The sequence below is a fragment of the Strongylocentrotus purpuratus genome, unplaced genomic scaffold (assembly GCF_000002235.5).
Source record: "Strongylocentrotus purpuratus isolate Spur 01 unplaced genomic scaffold, Spur_5.0 spur5_contig_838, whole genome shotgun sequence".
NCBI classification, from domain to species: Eukaryota; Metazoa; Echinodermata; class Echinoidea; order Camarodonta; family Strongylocentrotidae; genus Strongylocentrotus; species Strongylocentrotus purpuratus.
Window position 1 is genome coordinate 642571 of NW_022145544.1, and position 26868 is coordinate 669438.

Sequence of the window (26868 nt, forward strand, 5' to 3'; positions counted from 1 at the left end):
CTGACTCAGATATTTGTTTTTTGTCTCTTCATTCTTATAATCATTTTTTGTTATACATTGATCTCTTTATTGTTATACATATGCAACTATATTTTGATACAACTCTAGAACTGAGGGGGAAAACATCACATTTTTAGAGGCACACTCATTCAAGCAAACCCTGACTTTTTCAGTAATTTTTTAAAAATTAAATAAAAACAGAAAATTTGTGGATTCTATGTCATGCCATACAAGTGTTGATTTGCACCAGCAGAATATGAACTAGTGAAGAAAAAAATTAATGAAAATCCATGTTCTCTGCAAAATACAACTCAAAATTTAGAGACTTTGTTCACCGTTGTAGGACCCCTTGAACTTGAGCACTGGACCCAATGCTTTACCTAACTCTATTCTGTATGACAAACTATTTCAGGAGTAAATGTCACATCATTGTTGACATATGCCCATATGGGTCATGACTCATGAGTATTATTGAGTAGCTCGATTTCAATAGAATATTTTTCTTTCTCTCATTCTCTCTCTTTCTCTCCCTCTCACTCTCTCTCTCTCTCTCTCTCTCTCTCTCTCTCGTTCTCTATCTCTCTCTCACTCTCGTTCTCTCTCTCTCTCTCTTTCTTTATACACCTGTGTTCTAGGGCACTATATATTCTCCAATATGAATATCTTTGTAATTCCAGACACAATAGACCAGTTTACCATTATATTCAAATTTTAAGGATACTTCTTGAACATAACTTGTCTTTGACAGCCATAAATGTTGCCTGACATAGCAACAATAAACAGACCATTTAAAAAATGCATTGGAATTTGTTAAGTTAGCTATAATGGGCTATTACATTCACCTGTTCAAATAATTATATTTCAAAAGTCAGAATGTAAATTGCACACATAAGGTGTTGCTAGGTTATACAAACCTTACAACTTGTAATATAATGCGATTTGCACTCAGAATGTTGAGGAATATATCCATTTCATTGGATTACATTACGAAAATAGCCTTTTCTTGCAAGATGAATTTCATCAAGGATTTCCCTCCATGTAATTCTATGACACATAACAGGTGCTATAAATATTTTCAAAATTTGAATACTTTGAATACTATAGTAACTCTAGTCAAAATGGTGTGTTTCCTTATTTGGTTCTGTACTCGAACCTATTATACACAAATAAAAGCAGTTTTTCTACCCTTTTGTTTCATTGACAAAGAAGAGTGGGCTTTCACTCCCTGTGGAACCCCATGCCACTGTGCCTGGTATCTCCATATACGCATTTTATTTATTCAAAGGGATAGACATTGTTGTGCACGAGAGCATACATTTAACAATGGACTCTCTTCCATTCCATACATACCAGCTTAATGAGGTCATCCAAATAGAGAGAGAAAAGAAAGAGAGTGAGATTCCTACAACGGTATTACCAATTCCCGCCTAATCAGATGTTTGGGAATTAAGTTTGATCTAAATGCCCTCTGTAGGATGGCTTTGTATAACAAAATGATGAAACAGTACGAGATTAGGCTCAAGCGAGGCAAAAACATCCTGTTTATGTCAGACTCAATTGACGTTTTAAATGAGATTGCTCAGCCTCAAAGGATGGAAAAACAACATATTTTGGCAGTTGACGATGCGTTACTCATCTCCCCCGCTCTTCTCTCTCTCTCTCCATCTCTCTCTCTCTTCATCTCTCTCTCTCTCTCTCTCTCTTTCTCTTCCTCTCTTCCTCTCTTTCCCTCTCTCTCTCCTGTCTCAGTGCCCTTCAGCTACTCTCCGATTCCATTTATCTCTCTTTAAATTCATCGTTCTGTCAACTTGTCTGAACATTCATTTATCACATTTTTAATGAAAAAAATTTAATTAAAAAAAATCTGATGTATAACTTTAAATGCCTCAAAATCAAGGGAGTGCAAAAATCAAAGGAGTAACAAAGGATTTAAAAAAACTGTCCATATATGTCATGCTGTCCTGCTGTTCAAACTTCCTGTAATTTGTTTGGTTTCTTAACCACAAACATGTACAGGCATTCCATCACCTTCCGAAAATACACTCATTTGTCTGAAAAGTGGGTAGCAAAATCCTTATATCATTCAGATTCTTAGCATTATTTGGCACTATTTTACGAATGTATTAAGTTCCCATCAACCCTACCCTCTTTTCTCTTTTTTGACTTGTTTAGGTTTATGATGTTTTGCTTGTTGGTTTTATACTAATTTATTCCCATTTCCTAACCATTAGTGAAAATATCAAAACAGGTTTTGTATACCATGTACCACACCCAACTATATACATGTTATACACAAACTTCAAACATATCCCTTGAGTACTCATAAAAGGTACTCTGGTTCAAGTACGTTCTGGAAGAAAAAACAACTTCTGTCATTCTATACGAGTATATGACTAATCCTAATCATATACATGTACTTATCTGACAAAACAATATTGAGTGGCAACACCCAACAACAGGATGTCCTATTCATTTATGGTTAACACACAAACACACTCACCATGACAACAAAACAAAACATAGAATATTATTTTGTATCAACAATTTAATGAATATATTTTTTTTTTCTTTTTTGTGTCTTATCTACAACCTCATAATATATTCATAACCATCAAATTTCACCTTCCAATATATGCATACAGTATATACAAATCACCAAAGTGATACATTGATGCTCTTTGTAACAGCAAAATGTTTTGTGAAGACTCATGGAAATTTGAAGGCATTGAAATTTGAAAAATTTATAGTGATTTTATTACAAGTCTGGACTTTTGACGGTAATTTGAAAGACAATATAAGTGTTATCATTGGAGCTTACAATTGAAAAAGATAATGACAAATAATTGTATTAATAAATGCATCGACAAGACTTGAAATTGGGTAATAAACATGCCTTCTAGTTATGAACTTTTGAAAAATTTAGATCACTGCATGACGAGTTGACGACCTCCCTTCAGCTAAAGTCTTGTGATTTGTCACCAATGACTTGCGATAATTCAATATCTAGTACATGTACATGACACAAATTAATCTTGTACTAATAACAGATAATGAATTGCGATAATTCAATATCTAGTACACTGTACATGTACAATTGTACATGACACAAAATAATCTTGTACTAAAAATCTACAATGTACATATACATGTACATGTAGCTTCACAGTGACATGTTCATGTTTTTGCATTTTAAGGTCACTCTTCGCTGCTTAACAGTATGACATTGAGATCCAAAAAGTACAACAAAAATTGAATTACCAACTTGTACCAAGGCACTGCATCATGAAATAGAAATACTGAATTTTTGTTGGTACAAAATGTAATGAAAGACATCTACAGAACCACTAGGGTATGAGCTCGAAGATCAGGGCCCTGTTTCACAAAACTTGATATCAATAACTGTTATAAGCTACTAAAACCGTATGATCGGCTTAAGGCAAATTTGTTATTGATAAAAAGTTTTGTGAAAAAGGGCCCAGATGCAACTTTTCTGTCTCTTTGGTGACTTTTTTCATCCTGCACACAAAATATTGGAGAATACTTGTACATGTATGTACTGTATGTACATTTATCGCAGTTTGTCAAGTAATTGAATCTGCTAAAACGTGAGTAAGTTTGTCATTCAAGATCTCTGATTTACATTTTATTAATTTTTTTTATTAATTGCTCAATGCATCATTATGTTCAATGCCATACATGTATGTACATTCACTATGACAATCTTTGAAGCAGTTGTAGTTTTTTTTATCCGAGCCTTGAACAGTTTGAGACAAATGGAAGAAAACCAAAAAGGCACCAAGATGCAGTCATCTTCCAACACATAATGTACACTGTATATTGTATAGATTACACTCAGATCATGTTTCCATAGTTACCATGTACTGTGTATTTGTAAACTTCACAACAAGGAAATAGAAAACAAGCAAAAACACAAGTGAAAGCGTTGGCAAAGAAATCCCCCTTTTTCACCTCTTGGCAATGTAAAGAACATACACCCATCACAGCTGAAAGAAAATGTACAAAAATTTCACCTCCCAAAACCCTGAATAATTTCTTAACAAATTATCAATTGCAAAAGTTACACACAATAAAATCTCATGATGGCATTTCAGTTTGAAAAGGCACATTGTGAAAAAAAAGTATATCATGTTTTAAGAACAAACATTTTAATAAGGCAATTTTCTGAAGGTCGCTTCATTACAAAATAGGCACACTTGAAAAGGATGTCGATCTCTCTCTCTCTCTCTCTCTTTCTCTCTATCTCACACACACTTACACACACACACACACACACTTAATTTACAAGAATATGCCATTCACAGTAGCTTTTTTAGCTTATTTCCATAATGCTCTTGTTCAGTTTGTATTGCTTAGTTTCAAACATGAAAGCATCCACAATCAATTCCATAAGTATTACGAAGTGAATCACCATTAAAACTAAGAATCCTAATTAACTTTGGAAACTGGGAGGAAAACAAACAGAGCCTTTCCTACATTTATACTATATACATGTACATACATTCTACGCAACTTTTGTGTAACTTTCTTATGAATTACCATTTCTTAAGAAAAATACTAGAGCTGTTGCAATGCGTTGTTGTCTACAGGTATGCATGTACAGGTACATATCGCCTACTTGAATGAGCCAGAAGGGTCCTAAGTTGTATCCTTTTTATACCGGTATAGAGTTTACTCCCTTCTGGCTCTCCACTGGGGGATAATCATTTTAAATCAAGACAAAGAAGAGAGTAAGCAACAGAGCATAATTTTGACTAATGCCTCAGTCACACCTTTGCGTATTGACTTGCATACATGTATTGCTGCGTATTTATGGCAAGCCGTTTTGACGTTTATTCCTATTTCTCGATATCAAGAATTACCATTGCTTAATTACAACGGATAATCATTCCTTCATATCAAGAATTCATTTCTTGATATCAAGAAAAAGGAATAAATGTTAAAACGGCTTGCCATAAATACACAGCAATAAGGCACACAAATACGCAAAGGTGTGACTAAGACATAAGAGCCGAACAGGTGTTGATTCCCTCTCATAAGAATATGTTTGAAAAAGGCAATAACACCCTTCTGGCGCTCAAAAGACAATAAAATTATTCAGTGTTCCACAACAGAAATAATTACAAATCTATATTGCATATTTAGTGCTTTGCTTTATCACATCATGGATGTGCATTAAGCTTGACTGCTTAAAATGATAAACAAGACTTATTTCCAGGTACTAACTCAATTACTCAATATGAAACACTCATCCCAGAAAGAAAAGCTGTTCCATTTACTAGGCCTAATGTCTATTCTATTTATAAAAAAATTCTCTGGGTAATTAGACGTGGTAATACAGGAGAGCTCAGCTGGCCAAATTATCTCTACAAAGAAAATGGTTACATCCGCCTGGAGATGTACAAATCTCAAGACACAAGCCACAAGGTGTAGCGGAGTTCACAACCTCATGTGCGCGACCTTGGTATCTGAGGTCCCCGCGGGTTGCATCTTCAATGTAGAGTTACGTTGTGGTAAATGCATCTGGTCCATATGCTCTTCCTGCAATGTACACATCCCTCCTATGGTCTTCTTGAAATGTAAATTCCTTCATGTACAAGCTCACTTTATAGCTCAAAAGTTTACTGAAACATATGCCTTTTATTTAATAATAAAAGCTTAGTTTGACTGACATAGTTTGATCATTGTCCGATGTCTTCGAAGTTTAGAAGATCTTGCATGAGAGCTTCTTCTTGCGCTTCTTACTCTGCAGTGCTGCCCTTGTGGCCGTCTCAAAGACCTCCCTGACCCCGTCGTTGGTCTTGGCCGAGCACTCCATGTACTTGGCGGCATTGATCTTGACGGACATCTGGTGGCCTTCGTCGTACGTGACGGGGGTCTGCTTGGTCCTCTGCAGCTCCATCTTGGTGTTATCGTCGTTACGGAGGTCCTTCTTGTTACCCACCAGGATGATGGGCACGTTGGGACAGAAATGCTTGACCTACATTAGACAGGAAGAGATGAAAGAACAGTAATAAACAAAAATTCACAACTAAAAAGACCTCCCAGATCATTCTTTTTTCCCTTAAGTATAACTCTGATTAAAGTCATAATCAGATAAAGAAGTTGAATTTCCTCAACTGTGCTACAGTTGCACATCTACAGTTGTACATGTACATGTACCGTAGGTATGATAAAGAGTAGTTTCTTATATTTCTCATAAAATGAAAGAGATTACAGTATGTTAAGAAATTACAAATTGACCACCTCACTGCCTAAATATCAGTACCAGTCTGCAATTCTTAAATTCTTACAGGGGGGGGGGGGGGGGGGGGGCTACAGTCGACCCCAACCTACATGTACATGACATCCAAGACATCCTCACATACAAGTATGCATGTACATGATTCACATATTTATATTTCAAGTAGAAATTGTAAACCTATAGGCTATAATTAAACCCTTTAACAATTGGTTGATGCAAAGTATTTTGGGGGTCTTTACCTCTGGTGTCCATTTCTCCGGGATGTTCTCCAAACTGTCTGGATTGTCGATAGCAAAGCACATGAGTATAACGTCTGTGTCTGGATATGAGAGCGGTCTGAGTCTGTCGTAGTCTTCCTGACCTGCTGTATCCCATAATGCTAATTCAACCTGGATAAAAGAAAGAAAGAAAGAAATAAGAACAAAGAGTTAGTTAACTTTTCATGTTAAATGATTTATTCCTTATCCCAAAAAAATTTCATACAAGTTCATGACCAATAAACATGTATGTCTTGGACTGTCGGTCCCCTGGTTGCTTGCTTACACGTACAAGACAGGTATACACTTTCTTTAATAGCAGTCAGGTAAAACAAACAAACAACAAAAACAAAATATTGGAAATCATATACGTTTATACACTTCTCTTTAGTTTTTCTTCCTTTTTAATTTTTCTTTTTTTCTCTAAATCATATTCTCATTGTATGACTCAAGGTTGAAAAGTACTGCTGTTTTTTCTTTACCTCATAATATGAGATAACTCTTTAAAAAAATAAAAGTACGTCAATTACTCATGCTGCATCAAGTTTAGACAAAGACACATTCCAGCTGTATGTACACATGTACATGTATCTACTTTTGTAGCTGTCTAACATATACAACTGTACTGTGTATGCCCTTGATACGAGATACATGGATTAGTGTGTCATGGGTGTTGGCCACATAGCTCTTCCCACATGTGCTGTACTACCGACTATGAGTACCAACCCATGGAGTACAATCAATATCTTCACAGAAATATGTTCTAGTGACCTTCCATACTATTTTGTCTGCTGCTTCACAATTATTAGACTGTTTACAGACTTTCATACTATGCTGGAAGCCTTTGTATCTGTACAATACAATGTCTGTCTCATTTCAGAATACTCAAGGACTCTTTTAGGTACATGTACATCTGTACATGTAAATTATTAAAACAGTTTTTGTAAGTTTTTTTGTAAATCTTTTCTTTTCTCTGATCATTAATGTCCTTGATATTTTACTTCACAACTGCAGACAACTTTGTATGATAAAACATGTAATGAAGCCATACTGTACAAATGTGCATTGTTACAAACTGATCCATATCTCAGGGGTGATAGTGAGCACTAACAAAAAAATAGGTTTTTTGTTTTCCCCTCAACCACGCCCCCCTTGAGTAAAAAATAAAGAAGAGGATTCGCGGGGAAAAAATAGCATCTAACAACATTCCCCCCTTTCGAGTAAGAAAATTTGGAAAATTTGGAAAATTTGGAGAAAAAAATAGGGCAAATTTTTTTTTTTTTTTTTTTTTTTTTTTTTTTTTTTTTTGAAATCGGGAAGAAGAAAAAAAAATCGGAAAAAAATTGGGAAAAATAAAAAAAAATTGGGAAACCGATTTAAATCAGGTTTTTATCAGGCCTGATATCTATTACTCATCCTAGACATTTACATGTGTGTGTGGGTGAAGAATTGTGTTTACCGAAATCTGAATGGAGAGTCAACTCTTTTTATTTCGAAACCCTTAAATGGTGTATGAATCAGTCAGATTGGGTGTGTAAAGTGTACTCTACAAATTTTGACCATCCCCACCCAGGCACCCACTGTCTATCTCAGCTCATAAATCAATTCATTCAGTAGACAAACGAGCAATTGAATTTTTCAGATGAATAAGTTACTGCAGTATTACAATAGTTAGCTTGCGCTGAATCAACATGGATAGCAAATTCTGTATTCATGTACACAAGTAAGAAAATACTTGGCTCGAAAGTAAAAGGAAAATAGGGAGAAAAATATCATGCATCAGTTATTTCTAATCTCATCTTGTGTGAATTTGAGGTATTTGCTTTAAAAATGAAAATGATTTTATCAATAAGCCAAAGGAAGTGCATGTACACATCTGTGAGTAACGTGGTTAGTTTCATGTGATCGCCTTTCCATGACTCTATAGTACCTGTATAATATTGTACAAAGAAGTTATGAACACAACCTGTATTCATTCCATGTTTGATAAGCACTCAGCATGCAATGTAAATTAGCTTTCAAGGTCTTTAATTACCAAGGTTCAAGTAGCAAGAAAACTGGACCTTATTCACCACAGTCTGTTTGTGACAGCAAGCATGAAGCCAGTGAAGATTCCAACAAAGTGAATGGTCCCATTACAGTAGGTGAATCACAAGTGCTGGTTTCGTTTTCTTTAAAGATTCTTTTTTCCTTCTTTCTTTTTTGAAGATGAAACTGTTCTCATATACTTATTAATTTATTTACCAATAATTTCATTTGCAAAGGCTACTGGGTACTTTGGAACCAAACTAAAGTTTGGTTTTACTTCTTTTCATTTGTTTGTAATGATTTTATCATTGAACATCCCAACCCATTTGAAGACATAAAGTCTTATGAGACGTGATGGCTCAGTGGTAAAGCAGTGATCTTATACATGTAGCTAGGAGGTCGAAGGTTCCAACCAGGTCGATCCACCAGCACTTTTTTTGTAAAGCCTTTAATCATAAATATCAAATTGTCAAGTCCTTTGGATAGCCTCACAGCTGGGCATTAACATGTACCATGTATGTTACAACGACCATACATGCAACTTACATGTCTCTCCCTGGTAGCTTTCATACATACAGGTAATATAGACCTACAGGGTGTACTTGTTTTGATAGCCATTGGGTAAATTAAATTAATCAATTAGATACAATTACTAATCAACAGTTACTGGGGCTCTTTATCACTACATTTTTAACCTTTACTTAGTTTCATAACTTTAAAAGAAAATAAGAGGCATACATGTACATATCTTCCTTTACATTTTCAACATGAAATTGTTGAATGTTGCCAAAAGTTACGATCACTTTCCAAGCAACAATATGTGCATGTCGGTGTGTGTGTGTCTGTGTGTGTGGAATAGACTGGTTAGCATTTCCAGACACAAACGCAGAACGACTGGCGATCATCAAGAACAGGAACCCGGTTTGAAGAATGAGGAAATGGTGATTGACGACCCAAGCCCAACCACTTCCTCCTTCTTATCTCAGCAATGATGTCTTCTGGGTTATACCCCTATCCCGTCTTTCAGACTGACTTTCAGACCGATTCCTACTCTAATACTGTTTTCACACTGGCAATATTTTGCTTAACCCCGTACTATAGGTGGGGTTAAGGGGGGGTCTTAGCCCCACCTATAGTACGGGGTTAAGCCTATTCCACTTTCTGTTCAGACTGGTTTTTACCAAAGTGGGCTAAAGTTGGCTAACCCCACCTATAGTACGGGGTTAACTAACCCTGCAAAATAGCAGGGCTAACTCCGCAATTGTGGTGCTAACTCCTGCTAACCCCGCAATTGCGGTGCTAAGCAAATGAATGAGAACAGAAACGAAAAATAGTCCGGTACTACGCAATGGAGCGTATCGCAGCTGGCCAGATGCGAAGTATGTCCAACATAACATACACGATATCCGGGGTTAACGAAATGCAGTGAGAACAGCGGGAATTTTCTTATTCCGGAATAGGCGCTAGTACGGGACTAAAAACAGCGAGTGTGAAAAGCCCAAAAAATAGTCCGGGGTTAAGGATAGTACGGGGCTAAGCAAAGTACGGGGTTAAGCAAAACCAGTGTGAAAAGAGTATAAGAACAGCAGTTTACACGTACATGTAAACTGTAATATAATCTGGTGTGTATTTAATTTATTGATAACATTTATTGACAATACTTGCAAATTACACAAAGTACGGTCCAAAGTACACAAATGTGGATAGACAAAACATTTAAAGTTTGTTAACATACATGTACATGTACACACTGACAAGTGTAACATGGCTTTAAAATGTACAATGTATGTATTTACATCATGTGTTTGCTCGACCTTTCATTTCACCCTTCATTTCGCAACACTAAATAGCCAAACTACATATGAGAGAGTTTAAATCTTGTAGCTTCATGTGCACTTTTCAATTGGACTAAAAAAAAGCAGTGTACAGTACTATGTTAATGTGCATTGTGCCGTTAATAAACTTCATAGTATTTTCAGTTCTCACCTCCCTGTTGTGTCACACCTTTATTATTGATTTCTCTTTGTTAGCAGTACAATTTCCTACATACAAATAGAAGGGTCTGTATGTGTGTAGAGATGTGGGCGTTTATACTGTATGGTGTAGGTGGTATGCAAGTTTATATTCAGCCAGTGATCAGTTCTTGTGATATGCTATGATTCATCAAGTACAGTTTATGATTTATCATATCGATATGATGTATTTGATATATTTGCTGTGTAGTGTGTACATATAGTGTAGGTTACAGATTGCTCACACCCAAATTGGTCAGATTTGGTCAGACATGCTACACTGTATACAGGCAAACTGTCAGACTGATTTTGAGGGATGGGGCAAATGTTGAAATGGATTCAGAACTATTGCTCTAAAGCAATGACAACTTTGTCAAGGAAAGAGAAAAGATGAAAAAGTGGAAAAGTGGAAGTTTATGAGCTTTCTCAAAATGTATGATAATTGTATAACTACGGTAGTGAAAATTTATTACAGCAAAATAATGTCCCAATCTTTCTTAAAAATGGCTTAATTTGCAGTCTTATAAAACAAATGCATGTTTTACATGTAGGATCTATTTTACATTTGATGGTGTTAACCTGTTCATGCACATGAACATTTACAGACTAGAGTACAATATGTACATTAACTGCGTTAAGGCTGCAACGGGTAGTCGAATGCTTGAGTACCCGCACGGTTGACAACTACTCGGGTACGATTTCTCGTACCCGAATATTCGGCCGCAAAAAAACAAAAAAATCTCCAGGCCCACGCTTACCCGTGCCAGGGAGAGCGGCGGCCGCTGGCATGGTACCGTCGGTTAAAATGTTTCCCAACTCAAGCACTGTCAAACTCACCTTTCAGAAACTGGGACCAAATGTCCAGATTTCTGTTTGGACAAAAATGTTTGGAGGAAAATGGATTATTCTGCCGTCTTTGGTTTTTAAAACAGAATTGTTTACTGTTATTATTCTTATTAAATCGGCGCCTTCAACTGCAACTAAAAGTAAAATTGCATGCGTTTTCGGCGAGGGACCTGGGAAACTGCCGAGTGGTATGGTAGTGGCAAAAAAATCAAAAAAATCAAAAAAATCAAAAAATCAAAAAATTCAAAAAAAAAATCAAAAAAATTCAAAAAAATTCAAAAAAATTATAAAAAAATTATAAAAAAAACATGGCGTCCGTATATTTGAGTATTTGATTGTGAGCCTGGGAGTGTACTCGGGTACCTCATTACACTGTTGTGCACATCCTTAAACTGCGTACTCCTGGACAAAGTGAGCATCCCCCCTGCCTCTCTCCATTGATCTTCAGCTGTACCCCTACATGTAGCCAGATTCAAGGCCCAGATTAGGTGGTTCAAGAAACGGCCAAATATTTCTAGGTCAGTGGCAAGTTCATTTGCCTGCAGTAACTAAGCCACACCCAAAACAACAAGTACACTGGGTGTGCAATGTATGTGTGTATCGTAGGTTGTAAAGGCAGAGACCCCTGTAAAGTCAGACTGCATGAACAATGGAACTACATCTACATGTACATGTAGGTATGGGAGGAAATGATTCTACAGTACGATTTGACTTGAAAGCAAAATGAATTAGATATCTATTATCTAGATGTATAAGTGGAATAAGAATAGAAAATAAATGTAAGTGAAGGTATTCTGAAGTCTGTGAGTAGTGAGTACATGTACATGTACATGTGAGTATCCACTTTTGGCATTATAAAAAACTGTGTCTGTAGAAAGCATGTACGGTAGTAGTTTCACAGTAGGCCTACATTTACATGTTGTTAAAGGTAAAGACCAGTTATGGTCATGCGATTGCATTGTGAAAGAAACGTTGTGGAATCGATCAGAAAAGGTTGATCATCTAGCATCTAGCATCTGCAAGGTTCTGGAATCATCAAAATGATAAGAAATTTGGCCCATTCTTCGTAAAGTTACAAGCACTATACACAGAAAGATGTATATGGGACTACCCTATATCTCTCACAGACCATGACAGAAACAAATTTACCAAATATATGAATTAGTAGGCGGTTTCCCGGCAATTTTGTTATCATCATGTATTAGTCAAAACATATTCTTTCACATGATTGGTAATGAGAGCTTCCATTTCATTTTTTGACATTGGGGCGTTTCCAATACTGGTCTTTACCTTTAATACACAAAGTTTGGCATTTAAATGCATTTTTCTTTAAAGGGCAATCCAAACCTTGTAATAAGCTCATTTGAATGAAACCAGAAAAGATCCAAGTACATGTAACAGAATGGTGAAAGTTTGATATATGTACATGTACAGTGTACATGTTAATCTGACCAATCATACAAAGAAAGTTATGTTTGAAAAAAAAGAGATCACTACAGATATGCGAATCTCTAATTGGCAATTTTGTCAGTGGATTGTGATGTACTGTATTGACGGATAACTCTCCCATTTGTTGTGTACAAATAATATCTCTAATTTCTGTTTTTCTCCCAAGTGTATTCTCCCAAGTGTATTCACCCTTGGTGCACTACTCAAAATATATTATGGAGAGTATATCATTACAGGTCCTCTAAAAGAAAAGATCATACGAGTCATACATTTTCAAAAAATGGAAATTTTAGTGAATTTGTGTATTGGAACAAATGGGAAAGTTGTCCACCAAGTACATCATAAAGATATTACCGATTTAGCCAATTTGAAGAGCCCAAACTTAAAAAACAAAAACATAACTTCTCATTTTTTGTCTGATTTCATTCAAATTTTTACCAGTCTGCTTCTTGAATCTTTATGCAATTCTTTTAGAGTTTTTTGATATTAAGTTGGATTTCCCTTTAAACTCAAACAATATACATGTACAGTACATGCTCCAGCAGGAGTACAGCTCCTACAAACTTTTGGTGAGTTCAGAATTACAGTATAGGTGTAATGTGTCATTGTAAGAGACTCTTTTTACTTGTTTTAGTAAAAGTAATAGTATTGACAATAATGACCCACTGTACAGTGTTGAAGCTAGTCTATCATAACGTGGGCTCAAATTAATGTGAACGTACATTTGTACATGGCGGGGTATTCCCAAAACAGAACTTGTGGGAAAATATTATCCACAAACAAAGAACGGGTCTCACAGGTTATATTTACATAGGGGCGTATTTTGTGTGATTAAATGGAGACTTTGTCCGTGTGCATCGTTCCAAAAATGCTAGTGGGTGTCATTGTCTGAATTAAATTGCAGACTGGCATTGAGTTTGAGGAAATGAAACTTGAAATTTAATGAACACACAGACATCAAGTACATAATATATACATGTACATGTAGATGTACATGCCTTGATATTTGATAAAAGATGTATGGAAGCTGCAGTATAATTGACTAACCCTTGACAGATAGATAAAGTTGTTTTGTACAGGTGGTGTACATGTATGCAAATCTGTTTTTAAGCATGTAAAAAAAAAAAAATGCTTTCTGAACCATTCCCCCCCCCCCCAAAAAAAAAAAAAACTTGATGAAGTGACAAACAAGAATATCAATGTGACCCCTTTATGTTAAAATTAAATTATGAATCACAAGTTACATGTACCTACATGCACATGTATCTACTACATCAATTACTATATTGCCCGATAGCATTTACCCTTTAATTTGTGACAAATCTATCCAGACATGCTGCCAACTTGCCAAGGTATGGTGCTGACCTCAGCCAACTCCACCCTTCAATGGTATGCATGGTATGTCAGCAATGCAGGAATGCGGGTAGGATAGGCAGAAAACAGCCCCTTTTTCATCCCCACTGTCAACTCATCCCATTGTTTGGGAACAATACATGGCATGTGTCCAACTGTCCAACAGGACTTACGGACGTAACTAACCAGGGAATACATGTGTGTTGATATCACCAAAAGGTGAGTAAACATTCAAATTGACCAGTCATGTGAGATACATGTCTACAGCGTTAGTGAGTCCTGAATGACTTCTGTGAGTTCTGTCTGCATTCTGCACATTGTATGTACTAAAATGGGGCGGATATGAACAAAAACTAGACAAGTGGATTGACAGGCATGTAATCCTTTTCCCCAAGGAAAGATAATATAATTTTCATTGAGTATTCATCATAAATGAAAACATGAAAAGGTCTGTAATCTGAATCATTCCTGGAGAAGTGATTCAAGAGGAAAATGCTTTCCAATTTAAGTTCCTCATCATTCATCACCATGATTGTCATCACTCAAGTTTATTCATTTGAAGTGTTTATTTTACAATTACAGTGTACCAGTATACATGTATACCAGAATTACCAGTACATGTATTTACAGACTACAGTCAAACCTGTCTAGTCTGTCTACAATGTGTAGCTACTACCCAAGGGAAACACAAAAAGTGGTCTTTGTAGACAGGTGGTCACTAAAGCAGGTTTTACTGAGTATAAAATGTACATGTACAGTATATATGCATTTTTTTTCTGCATTTGATTTTTCCACTTTCTATTTTTCCCTTTGTCTGGTTCTGGATTATACTCCGACAAAGCGGGATCCCGCATCGCGTCAGAGGGCTGACCTGGGGGTTGACCTGGTGGAATTATTTCCGTTTGGTGTTTGTGAAAAAATCGCAGAGCCTTTTCTTAAAAATATCTACATGTATGTACGGGCGTCTAGGATGTAATGAGGCAGGTCATAGTTTTAAAAAATTAAATAGAACTTAAACTGCAGTCATAAGTTGCATACCAGTGCAGTACAGATAAATGTAAAAGAGTAAAAAGACAAGACATTTACATTTTGATACCGGTACTGTTCCTTGCATGATTCTGTTCAATCATACATGGATGACTAAAATTGTTGAGTTAAAAAGTTAAAACAAATGATAGTAAGAACATCTCACCTGTTTGCTATCTACTTCGATATCAGCTACATAGTTCTCAAATACTGTTGGGACGTAGACTTCAGGGAACTGGTCTTTGCTAAATACTATGAGCAGACATGTCTTTCCACAAGCACCATCTCCAACGATGACCAACTTTTTCCTAATCGCAGCCATATTATTTTGTTTCGGTGAATCGGTAAAATCTCGCCCTGTGTGAGGAAAACAAAAAAGAAACATCATTTAACGGTTTATGTATGTACATGGACTGCCAACACATACAGTTGTAGGGTTAGGATTAGGATGAGAGATAAACATGTAATATGAACTTTAATTTTAAATAAACAAATAAACTGAATAAAGCTAAAGCATGACATTTCATATACTGACCTCTTTGACCCTCAACCTTTGACCTGCTTTACTGCAAAATCTAATTAGATAGTCTTCCTATAGTGATTCATACTATCAGTGTATCACCTTGTTTGAAGCTGGGTAGGGTTTCATCAAACCGTCATAAGTACAAGTTCACCGACATCCCATTGAAACGTGTGTTAAACTTAATGGATGTCTGTGAACTTGTACTTACATGTATGACGGTTTTGTGAGACGCTGCCCTGTACATTTACCTCTATTGTTGGTTCTATATCGCGATAGCGAGGCTACAATGTAATACCTGGAATTTCAGAAATTGACCTCAAAGACCATTGACCTACCTAATGTACATACTACATGTATATTGTATTTCAAAATCTATTGAGATAATCTTCCTATGGCGCATGAAGGAAGATGACGTCATCCATTGACAGCAAAGCCAACAGTTTAAAATAAGGCTACAAGAATTTCAACACGGAGTTCAATTTCAAAGAAGAAAATCCAGAAAAAGTCCCTTAAATGCATTATACAGTCAATCTGGTAAGTGAAACCGATGTACATGTGTACTAACCTAGAGTCTAGATCTATGCCTTATTTTCGAGAATAAATGCATCAGATATGAATCCGCTAAAATGAATTTCATGAATATATTAATGTGCTTTAAACTAGATCTAGAAGTCGAGATTTGAAACTGAAATGGAATTGACCACTTTTGATGATTTTGATGATTTTTAATGACTTTTGATGACTTCCTCCCATGTTGAAGGATTTGTCAAAATTGTTCATGCTGCCCCTTTTCATGTATAGAGTCTAGATCTAGAGAGTAGAGGGTCTAAAAGTAAAATGACATTTTCCTTATGTTTTTAGTCCAAAGTTTGGTGGCTGTTTTATTGACAGCAGACCCTATGGCCGGCTTCTGTCTCTAAAGATAGAAGCCGACCCTAAGAGGCTAACGAACGAAAGAGATAACAAAATTTGGTCTAAGGAGTCTCTAGGTCTACTCTAGGGTCTAGTTAAAGGCCCGGTCACACAGGGAGGACGCATGGGGAACGCACGGCCAGCGCATTGGAAATTTGCAATTTGGGCCAGTGCGTTGTCGTTCGCTAGGCGTGCGTCATCATTCGTTACTTGTTCGTCGAGCGCGCTGGACCAACGCTGGACCAGCGCTATGCATGTGTCGTCATTCGCTGTGTGCGTCGGGATTTTTTGAGCATGCTCAAAAACGTGCGCCGAGCTCGACGCATGAATATACACGCCAAAGGCACGCCAGACATGCGTGGAGCGCGCTAGACCAGCGCCAGACATACGCGGAGCACACGCCCTGTATACGCACAGCGCGCTAGCTACACGCCGTGCATTTTGTGTCAGCTCGCTAGCTTTTCCAAAATTATGACAAAAGTTAGGCACACGTTCTTTTCCGATTTCCAATGCGCTGGCCGTGCGTCGTAGAATGCGGTGCATGCGTGGACCATTCGTCCAGCGCGCTAGCAACACGCTATGCATTCGTGGAAGTTGTTATCATGTGCGCTCTGTATACGGTCTGTATGCGCACTGTATGCGCCCTGTATGCGCCCTGTATGCGCTCAGCGCGCTAGCAACACGCTATGCATTTGGTGTCAGCTCGCTGTAGCTTCGACAAAAGTTGGGCGCACGACAACGCACCGGCCAAAATTGCAAATTTCCGAAGCGCTGGCCGTGCGTTCCCCATGCGTCCTCCCTGTGTGACCGGGCCTTAAAGCAAGCGCACAGTTTTTATTACTTTTTAATTTGCGAAGCATTTTTAATCAATCGCAACTTTTTACTTACAACACAGGGGGCCGGGGGCCCTGATTAAGAATTAAAAATAAAAGAAATACAATAGAAAATCCTTGTCAATTTCAAGTCAACATAATCAAGTTACACACACATGTAGATCTAGGTGAGCAAAGGTTGTGTAGTATCACACCATCTACCACCATAAATCTACCACCATGCATCGACCACCGCCACCGGAGATGGACCCGGTGCAGCTGCAGCCGATGACAAAGTCTAGGCAAATGCAACGGTAGTGTGTCTGTCCGCCCGGTGCCGTTGCACAAATCGAAATCCTAAACTTGCCTTCGACCTTCCGAAAAATTATTCGATAACACACATAAAGTATCAGCAATAAATACAAGAAAGTGCTTAAAACTCACCAAAAAGTTGCAACTGCAAGCTACGGGGCATCAAAAATATAATAGCTTAATTATTGTGCTCAAATTCTTGTGTTAAATCCAAATTTATCCGTTTGACAATCGAATCCATGAGCTGGTTCTGTACGCGTCTCTAGTTCTACTATGAACAACTCACTAGAGGTCGGTGGTATTTATACGTTGTACCCGTGCATTCTAAAAATAGCACCGGGATAGCTCTTTCATTGGTTGAAAGAGAAATTACGAAATCTTCCAAGTTTTAGACAGTTTGAAAATAACAGAATAAAGATGTTTCTAATCACATTCACATCGATTGCGATATATTCTGTTTGTCTTTGATATAAGATCATTTTGCATGTAAAATATATGAACATCACTGGGGATTAGAACATTATAGGCCTAGCTCTAATTTGAAAGGACTTAATTGTTTTTACATGTCTTCTTCATTTTAGGGTGATTAAGATAAGCCAATAAATATAAACTATTCAAACTTGGAAAAAAACAAATGAACAGTAGTTACAATCATTTTATAAGCAACAATAATGGAATATAAAAGTTTTTCTTTAAACACATAAAAAGGGGCAGCATGACAAATTAATTTGGACAAATCCTTCAGCATAGGAGAAAATCATCAAAAGTCATCAAAAATCATCGAAAGTGGTCAATTCCAATTTAATTTCAAATCTCGACTTCTAGTTAAAAGCACATTATTTTCATGAAATTCAGGGCCCTTTTCACTAAAACTTGATAGTGCTAAGTTCGATGACAACTTTACTAACAGCCAATCAAATTATCATCTGTTATTTATATCTTATAATATAATTCTATAACAGAGGGTCATCTTAAAAATATATAGATTGTGTATATTAAGAACAAACTTTCAAGTCCGAATGATTTTGCAAAATGAATAAAAAGTTTTTGTTTCCTTTCCATTTCTTCTCTGGGAGTTATGATGGAGGGAAACATAACTACAGAATTAAAAGCCATTTTAATAGGCTATAGGCCAAAACAGACCGTAAATGGGGATTATAAATTTAATGTCATTATGCCCTTGGAGTTTCCTTGCTTACTTCATCTACATAATGTTATTCTTTACAAATATTGTGAATTGTATACACACATACACACATTTTTTGAACAATTTTAATTGTTGCATTTCAACTGAGAACAGGGGGATGGATGGCAACAAAATTAAAGACAATATGAAAGAACGAAATAGAATATTATTTTGACAAATTATAGATAGATAGACAATGATAATACCTTGAAGTAGATGTCAAAAAAGGTTTTTATTTTAATTTTAATTAAGTTCTAGATGTTATTGGGAGTGAAATATGATGTACAACGATTCTTCATCCTGATATTTTTTTCTTCATCCACAATTTATGGCTTTTGATTTTATTATGTTAAGCCCATTATTAACGTTTTCTGTATAAACATGCATAATAACGAAAGAAATTAAAAAAGCAAGAACTTTACTTAGTATATTATAACGGTTGAAATAGAATTGATCGAATGTCTAAGAATAGAACACAAAACTGCTGAAAACAGAATGGGTCATTGGGTGTGTATACCATCCAAGTGACTCATAATTTGTACAGCTATTGCAAGTAGGCTATAATACCAACTCCGAGATGGCGCTGTTCAAATTTTGATAAAATGTTATCGATAGTAATGTGGCATAGCATAGGGAGGTCTTAAATTGACAGATTTTCAATTATTTATTCGAACACAAAGAATCATGTGGATGAAAAGACTTATAACAGGAGATTCAAATATGATTTGGAAACGTTATTTTAAATACCTGACTAGAAAATATGGCGGCCTCTTGATTTTTTTCAGTAATGTATCGCCAGATTTACTTGCACTGTCATTACCAGATTTTTACCGTAGCATGCTGGAGGCTTGGCTGGGGACAAAAGCCTTTTTGCTTAAGAACGAAATTTCAAAAAGAAATCAAATTATTTACAATAATAGATGTATCCGCATTCAGGGGCAAATATGTTTCCATGAAGACTTATTTCTGAAAAATGTTTTTAAAATACATCATATTGTTGATAAGAAAGGTGAATTGAAATCTATCACAGAATTTAAGAAAATGGGTTTAAACAACATTGAAATAAATATAATAAAACAGTTATATGAAGGCATTCCATTCTCATGGAAAACTCTTTTGAATATATATGAACATCCTTGTGAGGATACTGAATTAAGTTTAGAATTCATTATTAACGGAAACCCTCACTCTTTGCAAGGCATAACATCAAAATATATCTATAGTACATTGTTAAAAATGAGAAAGGAAAAATCTTATGCTACATGCAACTTAGAACGTACGTACAATATGGTCGAAAATGACACGAGAACAATTTTCTTAAGACCCCGAAAATCCACTATAGACAGAAAGCTGAGGGAATTTCAATATAAAATGTTATATAATTTAATTTATACAAATAAGCATCTATACACTTTCAAACATGTAGTGAGCAATCTTTGCTCCTTTTGCAATAAACACGAAGAAACCTATGAGCATCTGTTTTTTACCTGTGAAAAGGTAGCAAATATTTGGAAGGACTGCGGTGACCTTTTTTCTTTAACAGCATTAAAAAATCTACATTGGCAAGAAATTCATATCGGGATAAAAAGATCCAATGTGGGAGAAGAACAACTGTTAAATCACATTATTCTTTTAACAAAACATATGATTTTTAAATATAGTTCAACTCAAAATAGACCCCCAATTCCTCAAGAAATTAAAAAAAGAATAATAGAAAATAGGCAAGAAGAAAAGGAATTAGCGGGGGAGAGAGGCACTTTAACACTTCACTTCAGAAAATGGGACAACTTCCACAGTTAAGGACGGCGAGGCAAATACTTCTTTTTCAGACTCAGACATTTTTTTGTTTTGGTTTAAATATATAGTTTGGTCTTAAGGAAAAGGAAGAGACAGGATTTCCAACAAATGTGTAGATGTGAATGCTCGGGCAGGGAGGGGGGATTTGTTAAGCTTTGGAATGAAGGGGGGAAGGGGGATAGGTCAGTTTGTATGTGTGTCTGAGTATGTGAGCGTGTGTGGTGTGTCTGTCTGTCTGTAACTCTTTGATTTATAATATTCGTTCAGTGTAATTAAATGTAAACATTATGTACTGTGTATTAAACTATCTTATGTATTTTTTGAGAAATGTACAATTTTCTTAATATTTTGATATATGTAAATCAATGAAGCTGTATATTTGTTTGTTATATATTTTGTACTGAATGAATACAATAAAACAATACTACAAAAAAAAAAAAAAAAAAAAAAAAATAGCGTGTCAGGCGAAGGCGGCGAGGGAACTCTGGGTGGTGGTGGTGGTGGTGGTGGGGGGGGGCACCAAACTTGTCTATACGTGGAGTAGAGTAGAGTGCAGTTGGGGAGTACTCCATCCCGCCCCTACCCCCTTTCTGGAAAAAATGTAACTGACAACGTATACAACGCGTGATAAGTAGCGTCATTTTTTAAATTTTTGTAATACCCTTAGGCTCTCTGATATAATTCTCTCTCTCTCTCTCTCTCTCTCCCTCTCTCTCTCTCTCTCTCTCTCGCTCTCTTGATCTTCATGGTCAATTATCTATCCTGTCTTGTTATGATGCATACGTTTATGATGAGCATACACAATATAAAGATTGGAAGACTAGTCTTGATTTCTGTTATTTTCAAACTATCTAAACTCATAAAGTGCATCAAATGCTTTGTAAACCAAAATATTAGAGCTCGCCTATTTTTAGATCGCATACGTTGGGTGCAAAGGTATAAAAGGATTGTACTCAACCTCCTTTGTGAATTCGGGCCACGATGTTTGAATAGTGTCAACGGAACTGCAGGCCTAAACTTGAACATCATTATTTCCGTTCAGTCCCGGACTCCCGTATTATTACTATTTTATTGTGTTTGAAACAAGACGTACTCTAACTGTACTGCTAACATTGCAATCATGGACATGGGCTGATTTCCACAATTTTTTTCTCATTATGCCTTACATTACAACTTTTATTGGTGAGTATAGTAGCACTCATGAATGTTTCTTTCTGAATTTCACGAGGACACAAGTGTGATTTGAGTGAGGGAGGTTTGTAAATTAAGGGGGGGGGGTCATTGAAGCACGTATCGTTTAAGAGCCGTATTGAACTTATTCTGATGCTGTATCTCATTGTTGTTCCATCGTGCCTCTAAGCTTGTCTTCTTCTCCTCCTCCTCCTCCTCCTTCTCCTCCTCCTCTGTACTCTTTCTTCTCCTTATTCTTCGTTTTCTTCTTCTCATTCTTTTCCTCTGCTTTAGTTCTGCTTCTCCTGCTTCTCCTTTTCCTTCTACTTCTTCTTCTTCTTCTTCTTCTTCTTCTTCTTCTTCTTCGTCTTCTTCATTTTCTTGTTCTTCTCCTTCTTCTTCTGCATCTTCTTTTTCTTCTTCCTCTTCTTTTTTCTTCTCTTCTTTAAAGTTCTGCTTAATTCTTACAAATTATTATTCAAACAGATAAATCTAAACTGACTTTAATATACAGTATATTATATTTCAACACAAGCGTGACGAATATATAGGTAGGCCTAATAATAACTGCCTGGTGTTATAATTTGTGTTATTTTATTTCAGTGTTGAACTAGAGAATGGCTACTATCAGGACGGATGTGTCCATAGTTGGGAGCCAATGCGGGAAAACAAGTCTCCAAACTGCATTCGTCAAAGACAGATTCGACCCTCGAGATGTATACATTTACTCAATATAGTATTTGATTGTAGCACCAGTCTCATTTATCACGATTGCTATAGGTTGAGCTGGGAATATGGGATACACCAAGTCAAGAATTGTATGGAAGACTGAGAACTGCATTCGCATACCCCAAGACGGACGTTGTACTTCTTTGCTTCTCGTTTGATCGACCCGACAGATTTGAAGACATCTCGGAGAAATGGATACCAGAGGTGAGGCATAACGGTTCTCCGCAGTCAATATCCTAATGTAGATTAACTGAAATTCTTATCTTCAACCCGACCCTGCATGGACCAAACACTATGGCCCGAATTCACAAAGGAGGTTTGTCGACAAACCGAGGTTTATGTACGTCATATGACGCGTTTTGACGCCTTTTTTACAAACCTGGTTTGTAAAAAACAAAAGGAGGTTTGTCGAAACAAAAGGAGGTTTGTCGACAAACCTCCTTTGTGAATTCGGGCCTATCAGTCCAGTCAATCTAGCGATATTTATATTTAGGAGGTTACCCACTACCTCTACCTAACCACAACCCTGACCCTAAACCTAACCCAAACCCCATTGCAAAAAAAAAACAACTATCGCAATAATAACCTTTGACGAAAGAAAGCCAGGGGCAAATGTTGGCAGCCCCGTTCCGGTTGATCTCATCTTATTGAAATGTTAAAAAGTCTTAAACATCATAAGCGTTAGGGATTGGTGACCTTTTATTTAATAGCTTATTACACCTTTTAGAGGGGCATGATATCTTAGTAATGTCCCTAATGAGCACCCCCCCCCCTCATTAATATGTATAATTGTAATAAATGGGACCGTCAATACCTATAAAACATTTAATGAAGTTGGTAGACTAGGGGACTGTGGTGAAAAAAAATGTAACCGGTTTTACTTAACAGGTTTCCTTTGCTTGGCATGAAAGGAATATCAAAACAGTTATGAACCGGAAGTGAACATAATTATGGCTGTCTAAAATCAAGTCAGTAGAAGCAAGTATACACAGATCATAATATATTTTATCAATGGTCTGTACGTTTTTTAAATCCCTTTTTTAATAGGTGAAGAAGTACCTCCCAAAGGCACCTATCATTTTTGTGGGGAACAAGAAAGATCTTCAAAATGACAAGGATACAATACAAGAATTGTTAAAGAAGAATCAGGAACCGGTAAAAACAGAGGATGCCCAGGTCCTTGCAAAAAAGATCGGCGCCATTTCATATCTAGAATGCTCGGCCAAGGAAAACAAAGGCATCAGAGAAGTGTTTGAGACTGTAGCATTGGCAGGAATAAAACAGGATGAAAAGAAGAAGTCGTCAAAATGCACCCTCTTGTGAATAAAAGAACCTTAGATATATCGCAATTGGCTTATCTGGGGGGGGGGGTAAATATCGCTGATCTAACCAATATACGTCCTTCAGGAAGACATTTTTTCATGTATACTATTTTGATTCGTCAAGACGTTACTTTTCTATTCTCATATAAGTTTTTCATAAGCAGGGGGGGGGCCGAAAGTTCCCCGAAAGTGCCCGTTTTAACATAGGAAGAGTACCCTATATTACTTTGGCAAGTGCCCCTTTTCCTTTTAATAAGTGCCCCTTTTCACTTCTGATAAGTGCCCGTTTTATTTTGACATTGACCATTTTCGTTGTGTTAAGTGTCCCTTCTCATTAATGCCCGCTTTTCACCTCAGAAAAATGCCCCTATATTAACATCTGGTAAGTGCCCCTTTTCATTATCTGTGGTAAGCGCTCTTTTTCATTTCGACACAACCCATATTTTCCCTTCGTATAATTGCCCCTTTTTCCCATTTCCTTTTTATTAAAGGCCGTTTCCCCCTTCTCATAAATGCCCCTTTTCAACTCTGATAAGCGCCCCTTTTATTTTGACACGTGTTCCCTTTTCCCTTCAAATAAATGCCTCTTTTCCTTATGAAAAATGCCCCCTTTTCTTTTTAATAAGAGCCCTTTTCCCTTCACACAAATGCCCCCTTTTCATCCCTGATCGATTCCCCTATTAAACACAGATAGGTGAATTTTTCCAGATATTTTACGATGTAATTTAAATAAGAAAGATATGAAAATGCTGTGTATACAAAATGGACTGTCAGAGTTTTATCAAAATCTTCTTGTTGCATGGTCAAAATTCAAATATTGAGGTTTAGTTGAGGTAACAGTAATAGAAGAGGAGATATTATGGAAAAACAGTCATATTAAATTTTAAAATTCTATATTATTGTTTTCAAAGTGGTACGTAGATGGAATTTGTAAAGTAAAGCACGTGATTACAAATGGTAGTTGGATAGACTCGATTCTGTTAAATAGTAAAGTTGGTATTCATCAATTATTATTTGAGTTCGAATACGCAAAATTGAAGAAATGTTTCCCATGCTATTGGTTAAATAAATTATACGTTCTAAAGAAGGTTCAATTAAGTAGTAAACAAAACGATTCATATGTAATCGAAGTAGCTACAGGGGATTTTGTTGATATATCTAGTTTCAAGACGAAACATTTTTATTTATCCCTCCTGAAACTAAAACTTCAAAAACCAAATGTTACACGTTGCTGGGAATATTACTTGAACTTTCCTCTTTCTTTTAATTGGCAGAAAGCATTCAATTTTAATTTTCAACAAATAGGAAATAATATGATAAAGCATGTTAATTTTAAAATATTGCATAATATATTTCCATCAAAACATAATTTATGCATATGGCGTATAATGGAAAATGACCAGTGTGATATATGTAAGAAACAGAAACTACTCATGTCTTGTTAAAACGTAAAAAGGTTAGAATTTTTTTGGAAAATCATTGAAAATTTATATTATAATTACTTTCATTAACAAATAAATATTAATGAAAAAGCATTAGTTATAGGTTATTCTATTGAAAAAAGGGAAAACTTTGTGATAAACTTCATGTTAATTTTAGGACAATACATAATATACAAAATGTATATTACACTGCGGTGTGATGGTAAAGAGTTCAATAGTAAAAGTCTGTTCATTAATTTCAAATTAAAACTACGATATTACATAGCAAATAAACAAAGTATTTATTGACGAAACACAAAGAAATTGTTCAAGAAATGTTAAGGTTATAACTATTTATTTAATTACTTTTGTATTTTTTTATTATGTTAAAATGTAAATTGATGTAAATATATATGAAATGTGAAATATGTGAAATAAAACACCTCGGTAAGAGGACAAGAAAAACAAATCTCTAGTAAGTGCCCTCTTCCAGGTGCGAGGAGTGCCCCATTTTCACCTCTGATAATTGCCCTTTTTACTCTGTCACGTGCTCCTTTCTTTTTTAATAGATGTCCATTATCCTACATTAGAGTATCCCCTAATTTAAAGCGACTAAGAGCAACCTTTTCTTTAATTTCATTTAATAAGATCATCTGTCATGTAAAGTATATGAACATTACTGGGGATTCGAACATTATAGGCCTAATTAGATTTGAAATTCCTTGTTTTTACATCTTGTTCGAACAAGCATAAGGTCTCCTCTTTTTTCATGTACAAAACATGATCTTACATAAGTAACTTTTTATAGAATTTCTTTAGTTAATGACGAGAGTTGTATGTTAATTATTAATATTACACTTTGAATTATGTTTGTTTTATTGATAACCTGCTGTTCCTGATACTTTAAAGAACTATGAACTATGTCTTATTCACTTTAGGGTGATTATATTAAAGAGATAGGCCTAGAGTTATAGACCATTCAAACAGAGAATAAAACAAGTAATTAAAACAGTAAATAAATTTATTACATAAGCAACAATAATGGAATATAAAAGTATTTCTTTGTAAACGTAAAAAGTGGTAACATGACAAATCTCAATTCAAATCTCGATTTTGCAGAGTGGATGAAAAGTTTTCCTTTTCTTTTATGAAGGAAGAAAACACTGAAGCAGAATTTTATAATAATTATGTAGACCAAGTACGTTCTTATCAAATTAATTTATAGCTATAGTTGATTATAGGCTAAGCCAAAACAGACCGTGAATGGGGATTATAAATTTAATGTCATTATGCATTTAAGTTTCCCTGCTTACTTCATCTACATAATGTTATTCTTTAAAACTATTGTGAATTGATAATATGAACTATATACACACATACACACATGTTTTGAAACATTTTATTTGTTGCATTTCAACTGAGAACAGGGGGATGGATGGCAACACAATTAA

At 35.9% G+C, this 26868-nt stretch overlaps 2 protein-coding genes across 2 annotated transcripts; one reads left to right on the top strand and one right to left on the bottom strand.

Moving 5' to 3' along the window:
* Positions 1 to 2560: 2560 nt before the first annotated feature.
* LOC115917866 (rho-related GTP-binding protein RhoA-A-like) lies at positions 2561 to 18076 on the bottom strand. The gene is made up of 4 exons (XM_011680503.2): positions 17925 to 18076; positions 15400 to 15590; positions 6502 to 6651; positions 2561 to 5998 (listed from the first exon to the last, which is right to left on the bottom strand). The coding sequence occupies exons 1-4, from the start codon at positions 17953 to 17955 to the stop codon at positions 5723 to 5725; spliced, it is 648 nt and encodes a 215-aa protein (XP_011678805.1). The 5' UTR covers positions 17956 to 18076; the 3' UTR covers positions 2561 to 5722.
* Positions 18077 to 22562: 4486 nt separating this feature from the next.
* On the top strand, positions 22563 to 24509 carry LOC115924447 (rho-related GTP-binding protein RhoA-B-like). The gene is made up of 3 exons (XM_030986530.1): positions 22563 to 22661; positions 22726 to 22878; positions 23722 to 24509. Exons 1-3 carry the CDS (start codon positions 22563 to 22565, stop codon positions 23995 to 23997), a joined length of 528 nt encoding a protein of 175 aa, XP_030842390.1. The 3' UTR covers positions 23998 to 24509.
* The last annotated feature ends 2359 nt before the right edge of the window (positions 24510 to 26868 follow it).